Genomic DNA, 13,751 nt, shown 5'->3' with positions numbered 1-13,751 from the left:
AAGAAAATGTTCAATTAATTTGAAAATGTTCACTAGGTTTTCAAATTGTTGAGTCTTGAATTTAAATGCTACAAAGATTCGAACTCCCACATTTTCAGGCACTAAGATTCCTTACAAAGATCACACTATGTTAATTAAGTGCCATTGTGGTACTTGTTTTGGGAGAGTTATAAATTGTACATTTAGAAAAATCAAATGTGATAGTATCATTTGTATGTAAGATTTACGTGGTGCTGAGCAAATTCAAAACCCTATTAGTCTTTTAATGTCTATTAATTTGGATGAGTTTTATTCACAACTCAAACAATTACTGGCATTTATAAAATTCAATTCTTATAGGAAAATCCTTTTCCTATATGAACAGGTTTACACAGGAAGACTGAAGGTGCCTTTGAGAACAGTGGCTTTGGTTTGCTTTTTAGACATGACTGTCATCTTCAAAGAAAACTATTTGCATGTAATATATTTAATAAATAGGTTTGAAACTCAGCAGATTACAAATTTGTGCTAAATGTATTCTTTAAGTGGTCAAAATAAACAGGTATGACACATTGTCATTTTACGTAGGGATAGCTTTCGTTTGGCCATTTTGGTCTTTACGTTAGGCAAGTAAATTTGCTCAATTAAATTAGAATTACACTCTTTAAATCTAATAGCTGTGAGAGTAAAACTGAACAGTTATCTGCTTCTGTGATTTTACTGTAAAATGGCTGCTGTATTCATTAGTCCCAATCTGACAAAGTAATTAGAAACATAGGATGTAATTTTCCCCTTCCTGGAGGTGACAAGAAGTAGAAGTAATTGAGTGAGTCTTTCCTGATAGGAAACTCACCCCTTTCTTGCCGTCTCTGCATTGAAGTGCTGAGTGAGAAAGTCCATGGGTGACATTCTTGATTCACCTACAATTGCAAGGCCCTGAACTGGTCCGTCAATAATGACCCCTAATGTTTAGACTTTGGCCCTTGGTTCTTGATTCCCAGCCAGAAAACAAATCCCACACAATATCTATCTTGTCTAACCCTTCAGCAATGTCATATATCTCAATGAGATTGCCCTTTGATATTGATGACGATAACTTTTCTTTCTTCATACTCTTCTTACATCAGGAACTCCAGAGACGTTGCAATACATTGATATCTCTAATTGAGAAAGAAAACTCAGAACTTGAAGAAAAGGAACGTGCTGAGAAGAAACGACGAGGACCTAAAACTGGAACGGTATTTAAAATTTTGTTCAGAGTAAATCAAGAAAGCGAGGTGGCGGATAGTCTTGACAAGCAGCTCTAAAAGCAGTTCCCTTTCATGCAGGGAACCACAAGATGAGAGAGCACTTAATTTGCTTAAAAAAACATCTCACCTACCTCCAGTAGTGGCTAAATCTGTGACTGAGTTTTGAACCTTCTAATACTATTGATGAAATGTCCATCTCTGCTCTCCACAAAATCGCTTTGGGTAATCTCAGAAGGTTTCTAGTCTCGACAATATAATTCCTGACATGAATGTCATCTTCTCAATCTCAGAGAGGTCACAAGATGACTGGTGGTGGTAATGAAGTATTACGCTCCTGCAGTAAAGGGTGTTTTTTTTCTGAAATTGGAGTTATAACACATTAGAGCATTAGGATAATGGAATTTTACAGCACACGGAGGTGCCAGTCAGCCATCATACCTTGGTCAGCTCTCTGAAAGAACCCTCTATTTATTCCCACTCCCTCTGCTTGCTAACCGTCAATTTTTCTTTTTCAATTTGCAGCTTACGGATAAGCTATGATTGATTCTGCTTCCACTGTTTCTGGAGATGCATCCAGATCCTAACTGTGCGGTTTAGAAAGAAAAGGCTCTTTTATAATTATCTTAAATTTATGCTCTCATGTTAGCAATGTAATAGCTGCCAGACCTTTTTTAATTAGTTAATCTTATCAAACCACCTTGTAATGTTAAACACAATTACGCAATCTCCTCTCAACTTTCTCAGAGTCCCTGGACAGGAATTTGTTGTCAGATTATCATAAAACTGCACTGTACAGCAAATAATTGCTCATTGTGATTTTCCCTGGAGAGAGCAGGCCTAACTATCCAAATAAAAATAATGGATGATCTCTTGACGCTGGAGAGCCAATCAGAGGGCTTGCAGCTTAAAAATAGGAGCAGGCTGGAATGCAAGCGAAGTAAGGGAGATAGATCTTCAATGTGACGTTTTCAGCCAGGAAACCACTGAGAGCCAAGGGAATTACCTCATTGGCTGCTGCTGCTGCAGTTCGGCAAGTTGGGAGCGACTCCAGGCCTCCCTTCTTGGAGTACTAGTCTTCCCCACCCCACCCCCACCCCAAAACCCAGCTTCCTGTAGAGAGTCTTCCTCCAAGCATCTATGCTGGCTCTTACTGCCAGCAGGAAAACAGAAGTTGCCTGGACCTAATTTGACTTCCTCCAATTGGTTTTAACGGCCTTTAATGAGTAATATTGCCTACATACCATGAGTGAGAGAGGGCTTTTCTGCCACCCGTCTTGTTGTGTCTTGGAGCTAAAGAACTGGCATGCAGGCCATCAGGGTTATTAAGGAGAAATGATTCGGTAGATTGAGAGGAATTGGAGGGTCCAGGATAGAAGATGCAGTTTGGGGCCAGACCTTTCAGGAGTGAAATCAGGAAACCATTTGTCACACAGAATACAGTGTACAATTCTGGTGGTCCTTCTACATGTTGTTAGACTTGAGAAGTTGCAGAAAAGATTTGCAAGAGTGATGCTGGGACTGGAGGGTTTGTGTTATGGGAAGAGGCTGGGGTGTTTTTTTTTCCTGGAGCATCAGTGGCTGAGGGGGTGACCTTACAGAGGTTTATAAAATCATGAGGGGCATGGATAGGGTGAACAGCCAAAGTCTTTTTCCGAGGGTGGGCGAGTCCAAACCTTAAAGGTATATGTTTAAGGTGAGACAAGCAAGATTTAAAAAGGATGTGAGGGGTAACATTTTCAGGCAGAGGGTGCTGTGTGTATGGAGAGTGTGTATGAGATGCCGAAGGAAGTGATCAGGGTGGTACATTTACAACATTTAAAAAGCATCTGGATGGGTTCATGAGTAGGAAAGGTTTAGAGAGATATGGGCCAAATGCTGGTAAATGGAAGTAGGTCAGATTTGAATGTCTGGTTGGACTGAAGGGTCTATTTTTGTGCTTTTTGACTGTATAACTTTATGACAAAGGGCTGTAAAAGTTTGAAATTTTCCCATACAAACAGCAATGCCAGATCATTTATTAATATTTAAATCTGCGATTGATAGCTAGATAGAAGGTACCATATGATATGGGCAAGGGTATGGATCTCGGTCCTAGTATCGCCATGGCCTCATGGAATAGTGAAACAAACTCAATGGGCTAAATGGCCTGTGCCTAGTGCTAGGTTTCTAACACTGCCAACCCTATTGCGTTTCTATCTTGTTAATGGTAGGCAAAGACATTGAAAATTGATCCTGTTGAGTTCCCCCTAAACGGAGACTCTTTCATTCTCTAGTATTAACATTCTTTGCTTTATGATAGCAAAATTTTAAAAGAAATTGTTTAAGAAGCAGTGTCATGTACCAATATTGATCGTAATGAGGCTATTTTGGTTTGTTGGCTTTAATAGAACCAGATTCTTCACTTTATTTTCACACTGACTTCAATGATGAAAAGCAAGGATTTCATCCTAAGTGTGAATGGAAAGCATAAATGAGTTTGTATTTAAAAGGTCAGAAGATGTTTGAAATTGCTTCGGTAATTTTGGATAATATTAAACTTCTTTGCACAACTTTATAACTGAGCTCTCTGGAGTTAAAATGCATCTGAATCTAGAATGAAAAATACTGTTTGAACCTTGTAGAATGTTGACAGATGTCAGTGAAGTATTTATTCTCATTCTCTGCCTCAGGAATTTGGAAAATAATTGAAAGGACACCTCCATGAAACATATTACAGAGTTGTGCTGCATAAATTACCCTTTCTCCCACACTTTCAAATATAGATTCCATCAGAGAAACAGAATCTCTGCTTCTGGCAGTGAACATTTATTGCTAGTTTTTTTTTTAAGTTAGCCACTTTAGGTTATACACTAACATAGAAAAGCTGAAGTGAAGTTTTTGTTTTAGCAGAGTAAACTTATTATGAAGAGTTCTTGATGTACAGTTGTAGTACCTTTTAATGATTGCATACTTACTGATGTTAGTTCAGTTCCTCCACGTCGACTGACTTGGTAGCATTCGCTCATATAAAAAATAATGAAGAACAATGAAGGACGTTTAAAATATCCACTTTGTTTTAGCTTTAGGAAAGTAAAACAAGTGGCAATGATAGCTTTTGCCATTTTTCTTCCATTTTCTTCAGTCCTTACCAGAAGCTGCTAGCTTTTGCTGGAATACTTGTCTCTGTTTGGTGCCAGCCCCCCTGATATTATGTGCACGTAACCTTCTTTTGGTTTTGTCAGTCCAGCCACTGGATGTCAGTTAGACTATTTAACTGAAACAACAAAACAGCTGATTATGTCTGAAGAAGGGTCATACTGGATTTGAAATGTTAACTCTGTTTCTGTCTTCACAGATGCTGCCAGACCTGCTGAGCATCTCCAGCATTTACTGTGTTGGATTATGTCTGATATTGTCCAAGCTATTCATACTTCCCAGTTGGGGTTCTTGTTGGAAATCTTAAAATGAAACCCTTTTCGCGTTTTGTTTCCTCATCCATTTGCTAGTTCATTGAGCTCAGATCAGTTGCTGAAATGTCCTAAACTGGCGAGAATGATTGCAACATATGAACAATACCTAGAAGTTTGTTTTCTCAATTAATTACTGCTACACTTGATTGTGCCATTACTCATTAAGCTGGCAGGAGGGCTGAGCCAATGCGCAGAATATTAAAGGGCTATGAACAATGCAGGCTTACCTGAGATTTGTGGCAGAATAGCACGAGAAGTCAAATGAGGATGATCTTACTGCTGGGAGGAACTTGCTGTCTTTTATGGATCTTTTGAGCATTTGAGACAAGGCTCTTGCTAGGCAGCAGTGAGTTGCCTATTAAGGGGGACTATTGTTTGTTAATAACCTTATTAACTGCGCATCTTGTTTTATCAATATGCAACTTCCTATCTTATGAATTGAGCCAAGCAGACTATAGAGCAAGAGTTCTCAGCATGGAATTCAGAGTGTGTACCTGGTAACTTTAGCTCGCTACTGGCTGTGAACAGCGTTCGTGTTACCCACTACATAATACAATCCATTGGCACGCATCCCCTGTGCATGGACATTTACCAACCCCTCAGGATACTCATGGCCCCTCTCTGATCCACTTCTATGATGCTTAGGAAGGGCAGATCTGTATTGCAGAGCACATCAGCAAATAGCAGGGATGGTTTGTGTCTACAGGCAGGCACCCAGCTCATGGATTGGAAAGGCTGTATCTCAGGGCCTCTTGGTGGCTCTCTTATTACTCACACACTTAGCATCCAGTTTCAATGCCGAGCCACGCCTTTTAGCACGTTGTTGCTTCAGCCAGGGCGTATCAGTACTGCCATAATGACATGCTCTTTTGTACAGTCACACAGGCACAGGCTGCTTGTCATGCTTGTCAGTAGGCATCTCTTTGGGGTTCAGGGGAACATCTTGCTGTACACTTTACTGAGACGTCAATCTGACACCTACGGCATGTTTTGACTGTCAGTACACAGACCCAATATATTCAACCAAATGACTTATGTCGGAAGGTGGCAGGGGGCTAGTTTCCAGTCCAGTCAACGAGAGTCAGTGTCTGTCAGGGGTCCCAATTGTGGGCACAGTCTACACACAATCGAAGGCCTTGGCAATGGTCATTAATTTACTCAGACCACTTGTCAGGACACCTGTCTGATTGCAGTCCAGGAAGTAAACAATAGTCAGTCCTGTAGGTCCAGCACTAGCAGTCAGGCAAATCGAGTCTCATCAGTTAGGGACCTGCAAAAACAGCAGTCAGGGGTCTAGTCGGTCATGTTTAGGGGCTACTCAGGTGAAGTCTGTCAGAGGTCAGGGGTGAATACAGTCCTGGTGGTCCATGCCTTGATTGTTCACAAGGAAGCAAGGGAGACTAGGGGCAAAGGGAGGATGATCATTTATTGATGTGATGTTTTAGTCACTCAGTAGGCATGGCACTTCTGCCAAGTTGATGCACGTGCTGTGACCAAGGCCATGGTGGGGCTGACTGACAGTAGGGCTGCTGAAGGTGCAGTTCCACTGCTTTCAGTGATCTGGGAGGGTGCATTCATTCTAGCCTGGATGGAGTATGCTGCCTCATCCAAGAATAATGTGCTGTGCAGAGATTTTCTTTCAGTGCTGAGGAACTGAGAGGATGGGATCAGCTTTCTGAGGAGGAGGAGGACATTGGAGAGGAGAAAGCTGTCTTGGTGAATGACACAGCTCAGCTGCATTGGACACTGCTAGGAGCTGATTGACACTTGGTTCCAGTAAATGACAGCTGGATGCAGCAGACCATCATGGAATGGACAGTTACTGGGTGTATAGCAGACAGCTTCTGTTTTTTTTTTGTTTTTGCCAGTTGTAAACAAAAGTTCATGTTTGTAGTTGTTGGATTTCTCACCTGTATGTGATGACCTCATGCTGGACAGTAGACCTGTGGGTTGACAGTGGACATCGGGAGCAGTGCAGCGGTGACTGAGAGAGGGTAGTTAGCTGTGATGTAGGTAAGAATACGTTAACTGTGTAGTCCAGTGGGTTAAACAGCGGGCTTGTGTGTATGAGGGAGTATTAGCCATGTTGGCTGTCTGCCGAGAGCATCTTGTTTATGTGGCCGCTGTGCCATATTGTTGTTGGGGTTGGGCAATACCAGATTGCCAGTGCATCTTCAAGCACACAGCGGCATTCTGAAGATGGTGCGGGAAGTCAGGATGTCAGTCTTTTAGCAGATATCCAGTGAGTGAAGAATTGTTCAAGGAATGTGGCAAATATTGCTGTAGTCAGAGAGAGATGCCAATTTGGCGGGATAGCCTTACTCAATGCAACTGACACTTAGCCAAAGCAACAAAAGATTCAGCTGATTGACTCGAGTGCAGACATGGAAGTATGTAATTTAGAGCGGAAATAGTCATTTAAGCTCAGTCTGATGGGCAGTCAAGTCTGTCTATTTACTCCCCTGGTTCCAATTGGAATTCTGTTTCCAATGACAGCCAGGTGCACAAAGGATTTTAATATTCTACATGTAAAGTTGAACTAATAAAAAGTGAAATTAATTTGAAACTCTGTAGTGCACAGTAAATCTGTTAGTGTCTGAGGAGAAAAGACAGGTTAACATTTCGAGTAGGGCTGCTTTGACAGAACAAAGGTTCTTTAACCTAAGTTTTGATGTACCTTTTCTCTATTAGATGCCTGTGTATTTGTTCTTTTTCAGTATTTTTTGTTTTTATTTCAGATTTTTTTATTTATTATCCCATTTGTAACAACTCTTTATATACTGTTAGGCACAGAAGAGAAGGGCAGAAACAACTCCAGAAACATCTGGACGAAAGGATTGGAAGAAAATGAAGAATTAAGCTTCGTCCTCAAATGAAGACTACATCTTGGTTAACCCTATAGTTACAATTGCCTTTGCTCAATTGTACATTCATTAGAAATATATTCAGTTGATGCAGTTTAAAACATTTTATGGATTAATGAATGCATTCACATTGAAGCTGGAAATTGAGATTTTCTTTACTCCTGTGCTGTGGATGCCTAGTTATTTCCCTTTTAGCCTATTCCATTCCAGTATTTTATGTCAGTCCTTCAATTGTATGTACAGTGATTGATTTGTATTTGAATGGTTCACTCCTTGCACGTGTTTTAATATGGTGGATGTTTTTAAAGTAAAACATAAGGAATCTCTTTACGTGAGTGAGAATCAAAACAGATGTGGATTTGAAGTATTCAAGGAGGTATTCATCAGGACCTCTGAGCCAGTTAACCAAAAGAACCCTATTTTAAATAAAGCAACTTGTTTCTTGGATGTTTACCTTTTATTTTGTTTAACAGTATCAACTGTAAATTAATGAAATATTATTGATAAAATATAAATCTCAATGCTCAGTAATGTTTCAATGAATGTGTTTAACTTCTAATGGGACACTGCTGTCTAGGAAGATCACAATTTTGTACTAGTGAATTTTGGTGCTTCAAAATTTCATTTGAATTCTACGTTTTTGTAAAGTTTGCTCAGCCAGCAGCTCCGTTCTGACCTGGCCAATTGTTGCTGTATAGAAACAAGGTACCAGTTTATTAACATTCTGTGCAGGGAAATATTGCAACTGTAAGACATCAGAGCTATTCGTATACACAGCCTCTTCTGTTCAATGCTGTGGGGTATAAAACTGCAAAAGCTTCAGTGAGTGTCATTGTCAGCACTGTCAGTGAGACCTTTGGAAAACTGCCTCTCACTTGGCTCTCTGAAAATCTCTGTTGATGTTTAGACTGAAAAGTAGTATAATAAAGGCTGCATAGATAACAGAAGATAGTGATGACCAAGTCATTTCCTCCATCCCTGAGTTTCTGCACCACAATGTTATTTTACCCTTGACTGTATGGATTTATCTTTGAAGACAGTGTTTAAACTGGCTCCCACTTCCTAACCCAATTATAGACCTAGTTGATATGTCTGCAGGTTGTACTTATCCAATTTCTCAATTGACTCCAATGACACAGTCTAGCAAAAACAATTGAGATCAGCATGCAATGAACCAGGGGCAAGGATTACAAAGTACATTTCATGTCTACTTACTCAGCTAGAGAGAAAGCATTAAAGGGTCCTTTTTTTCACTATATCTTCCAGATCAACCAATTACTCCAGTTAGAAACTGGCTGGTTTCAGTGTTCCAGTAAAATGGCTAGTGTACACAGATCAATAAGCAGTTAGGCAATTTCATTGTCCACATAAACTCAGCCTCTGATACTGTCCAAAGCAGTCATAGCACCTCAAAAAAAAGTATCAGTTAAAGTTTGCCATCTCTGAAAGCACTCCTGGAAGTTTGATGGCCTGATGCTCGATTCCTATGACATTAGTTGACTGAGGTGGTATTCTGTGGAAATGAATATCTTGGCTTGTGGCTGTGCACTAGTCGAATCAGAGTTTCCCCTGGCCTATGAATCACTCCCTTGGTGGTTTCTTTTGTTTATCATGAGCTCTTGTTTGCGTATACGTAGTCTGGATTATGGATGTGTTGCAAAATAGTTTCTGACTGTAAATCTAATGCAAGCAAATAAACTAATTTAATCTGTTTTGCAAACAGACAATGTGATCTGATGCTGCATCAAAATATGTGCAAATTTCCAGCAATGCCCTCATCCAAAGTTGGCAACCTTATACATGGGTGAATGTAGTCATGAGGTTTAGTTTAAGGTGTGTATTGTAACTGCAATCTGTTGCCATTCATTCTTATGTCTCCATTTATTCATCCTTGTCTTGAGTGTTTTTTTTCACCCATAAATTTGGGCAATAAAATCATACATTTCTGATTGTAATAAACCTATTTGAAATAAATTAATTATTGTCAGTATTACAGTTAGGCCTGATTTTGGAAACCCAGCCATGGCAGTAGGTCGAGCGGTGCTTTTCTCTTTCAGCTTCCAAAATACATTGATCTCCAACTACAAGGCTTGTGAAATGTGACAGATTCCACCCTCCAGTTCATCAGCTGTGATGCCAACAGCGATACCAATATTTGTGTCAAAACTCCCCACACAGATAAGCGACAGAATCTGAACTTCTTCGTCAAACTGCTAATCCTCAAAGAAACTCCTTTGTCTCTTGTAATCGTGATCATCTAAATATTTGTGACAGCTAATGTCAATAGCAACAATTGTTGTATCTTTAATATGATAGTTCTGTAGAACTGAAAATTTCTCAGACAGAGCTTGAAAGCATAAATTGTGCAACAATTGGACAGAATGCTACAATTTCCCTGATTTGGCACAATTACCTGACGAAGGAGCGTCGCTCCGAAAGCTAGTGTGCTTCCAATTAAACCCGTTGAACTATAACCTGGTGTTGGGTGATTTTTAACTTGGTACAATTTCCTGGTATCCTTTGTGTAAACGTCAAATCTAAATGTAAATCTGTTCAACTGAAAATGGCAATAGTATCCAGTACTGTAATGCAATACAGCGCATCTGATTAAGTTTGTGATCCTCTGAATTTTCAATTAAATGTCAATCAGCGAGAGTGATATGATTTTGAAATAACTTCAAGCTTTTATAAATGTAAGAAAATAAACATTTTACTTTTATGATAAACTTATCAATCTCAGAGCATCAATATAAATTTCAATTATAAATGAATCCCTATCTAACTTATAGTAATGTAACATCACACAGCACTGTCAGGTATATTAGATGCCTACCGTTAATAGCAGCTGACTGAAAGCCAATTGTGAGATTTTGTGTATCTTGCAATGAAATAGGTAAAAATTGAATATTGAATGGGATATATTAAAAATGCAGTTACTGGTACACACATAGGAATTGAAAGATATCAGGAAATAGTATGTAGTTTTTTAAATTGTTGCGTGGTTTCAAATTAGAACATGGCCATTCCAATTAGCTTTTTAAGCAGTAATGAAAAAAATCTGAAAATTAAATAAACAAAATGAAGACTTCTACTCATAGTTCCTGATGACATTCTCCAAAGCATGTTACATTTAAACACTTTGAAAAGTAGTGATTTGCACAAACAAGTTAAGCCCTTACTTAGCATACAGGATTCCACAAAAAGCATCTGAGTTGAACAGCTTTCATTTGCTCTGTTGGTGATGGCAGAGCCCAGCCCTTAACCCTCTGGGCTCCTCCAATTCTAGCTTCTTAAAAATCATTCTTTTTTATTCTGTTATTGGTGAGAATGCCTTTACCTGCTTAGGAAGAACTAAGAGTTGTATTTGATTGGCACCACTTATGGCCTCAAAATATGCGAAAGAATTATGTATATGAATCACTTAGAAACAGAACCTGACGGCTAATCTCACAGAAACCACCGTGCTAGTGACCAGATCATCAGTTTTAGTCTTATGTATTTTAATGTTGTTAGGAAGCAATTAAATGTCTCTTCTGAAAGACAAGCCCTGACCTATGGGGCTCCCTAAATATTTTCACTGCTCCACCCTTTTTGCCTCCTTTAGAATGCAACATAAGACTTTAACTTATACTAATATCTTCTAACGCAGATTAGTTTTAAATTGTGTTCCTGAGAAGCACTTGGGACATTTTCCTATGTTAAGGGTGCTACAAAAATCCAAGCTATGGTTGAACAGACAACTAACCAGAAAACTGGAGAATGCTGTGCACATTAAAAAATTTAGAAGAAGCAGAAGATGTTATTTTGCTTTAATTGCATGTAAAAAGATTGTTTTTAAAGCTGTTGATTAATTATATTGATATTTTGATGGATTTGCCAGAAAAATGACAAGTGGAATTCAATGCAGAAAAAATTGAGGTAAAGCATTTGGGAGGGAAATAAAGATGGAGTACACAATCAATGGATATTGACAAGTGTAGATTGAGAGAGTGCAGGAGCATAGGTCCTTAAAGCTGGCAAGTATATATGGTGGTACACAAGCAAATGGAATGTTTTAGTTTAATGAACGAGAGATGGAATACAAAAGCAGTGATATTAAACTGAAACTTAAAATTGCTTGTTAGGTCACAGCTGGAACTTTGTGGACACTTGTGATGACCATATAATAGGAGGGACGTACTTGCTGTGGAGAAAGTGCAGGGATGATGTACAAGAATGTTGCTAGTGATCGAAAACTGCAGTTTTGAGAAAGGATGGATAGGATAGAGTTCCTGAGAAGAAAAGAGGCTGCAGGATGATGTAATTGAGCTTCATAAAATCATGAGAGGTCTATGTCAAGGCCAGACCTGTTTCACCTAGGGGAAAGGCAAAAACAAGGACTGCAGATGCTGGAAACCAGAGTCTAGATTAGAGTGGTGCTGGAAAAGCACAGCAGGTCAGGCAGCATCCGAGGAGCAGGGAAATCGACATTTCGGGCAAAAACCCTTCATCAGGAATGTGGCTGTGGAAGCGGCTATGATGGGGGCGGAAGTGATGTTGTCGATCATCGTGGGGATGGTAGCTGCAGCAGCCACATGTCTAATGGCGTCTGGGGGAATGTTCAGGAATATTTGAGGAGTGCTGGTTATGGAGGTGGGCATAGAAACGTTTGTTGTACTTACAGTTTTTGATGTTTGAGATGGTGTTGAAATACTGTTTGTTGAGAGTATGAATTCTCCTGAGAATATAGTACAGAAGGGGTCCTTTGCAATTCTGAGAGAGTGTGGCCCTCAGCTGTGGCAGGGCTGACTGTGGAGAGGTAAGGCGCCGCCGCATGGCTGCATGTGTGGAGCAAAGGATCTTGGAGGAGAACCGTTGCTGGTGTTTTTGAATCTGTAGTCTGTACTCTTTGTCCTGTTCAGTTCTGAACTCTGCTGGTTTAAAGGTGGTCCGGAGTCCGTGTGGGATGAGTTGGTTATGGAGGCAGGCACTGAGAAAGCAAATGTGGCTGTGGTAGTGAGTCTGTTTCAGGACATGGTTGAAGAGCTTCAGGGCAGAGGAGATGACCTGGGGGTTGCAGTGAGAGAGATTTACTGAGATTCTTGTAGAGAGAGGAGGAAAACTTCTTCAAGGCAGGCATCCTTGCAAGAGAATTCACAGTAGGGTTAAAATCAACTAGGTAAAAACAAGGGCTGCAGATGCTGGAAACCAGAGTCTAGATTAGAGTGGTGCTGGAAAAGCACAGCAGGTCAGGCAGCATCCGAGGAGCAGGAAAATCGATGTTTTGGGCAACAGCCCTTCATCAAGAAAGATGACAAAGGGCTTTTGCCCGAAACGTCGATTTTCCTGCTCCTCGGATGCTGCTTGACCTGCTGTGCTTTTCCAGCACCACTCTAATCTCAACTCACCTAGGGAAGAGGCCAAAAACCAGGAGCATAGACTTTAGATGATTTTGTTGAAGGATTAAAGGGAACATGAAGGAACATGTTAATCACAAAGATGGTGACTGTATGGAATTTGTTGCCCATTTGGTGGTGGCCTTCCATGTGTTTAAAAAGGAACCTGGATCTGTACCTGGAGTTGAAATCCTTGAACTCTTCCTAATAATATTTGACATGTCCCTACTACCAAGAAAGGAAGCAATTCAAGATGAGAGGTCAATATCAACTTCCCCAGGACAATAGGCATGGGCATTAAATCCTGGCCCAGCCAGCACAGCCTACATCCCAGGGAAAATGTAAAAAAACTCCAGCATTGGTAATCTTTCACATGGTTTGATTAATCATTGTTGAATGATCTTTGTACACTTTGTAATGGCTTTCCATGGCTTTGGACAAATTTGTTTAAAGAATTTGCAGGGATAATATTTTGGAACTTGCCCTTTGTCAATCTCGGACACTAATGAACAGCCAGCAGTTTTCCGAGAACAGTTAATTTGAATTTTTGCAAACACTTCAGATGGTGTGATGACATTGGTATTTTCCACAAGTTCAAGCATGTGAAACTTGCATTCATTACTATTTGTCATGTTGTATACACCGTCTCACTCCATGGGAGTACCTCATGCATTATACCGCATGGTTTTTATTGGAGTTTGGAGATACTTCTTTGTGGCAGCCCGCCTTTGTTGTCATACACTGCCTCTGCCAAATGACCTTATGCATCACGTGGCGTGGCGTGGCAACTTCCCAGCCTAGCACGGTGGCCTCCCATAGCAATGTAGCAGCCTC

At 40.1% G+C, this 13,751-nt stretch overlaps 1 protein-coding gene across 2 annotated transcripts in view; it reads left to right on the top strand.

The window, feature by feature from the left end:
- Positions 1-10,272, top strand: part of smarca1 (SNF2 related chromatin remodeling ATPase 1) — a 110,763-nt gene extending 100,491 nt beyond the window's left edge. For both annotated transcript variants that reach the window (XM_043704859.2, XM_043704860.2), the window contains exons 24-25: positions 1,107-1,217; positions 7,466-10,272. In XM_043704859.2, the coding sequence (XP_043560794.1) occupies positions 1,107-1,217; positions 7,466-7,537 (183 nt within the window). In that variant the 3' untranslated portion in view covers positions 7,538-10,272. The remainder of the gene's footprint in view (positions 1-1,106; positions 1,218-7,465) is intronic.
- The last annotated feature ends 3,479 nt before the right edge of the window (positions 10,273-13,751 follow it).

The sequence above is a fragment of the Chiloscyllium plagiosum genome, unplaced genomic scaffold, assembly GCF_037043375.1.
Source record: "Chiloscyllium plagiosum isolate Xiang-an unplaced genomic scaffold, Cpla_swu_hap1 HiC_scaffold_11, whole genome shotgun sequence".
NCBI classification, from domain to species: domain Eukaryota; kingdom Metazoa; phylum Chordata; class Chondrichthyes; order Orectolobiformes; family Hemiscylliidae; genus Chiloscyllium; species Chiloscyllium plagiosum.
This window is presented reverse-complemented; position numbering and strand designations above follow the sequence as displayed.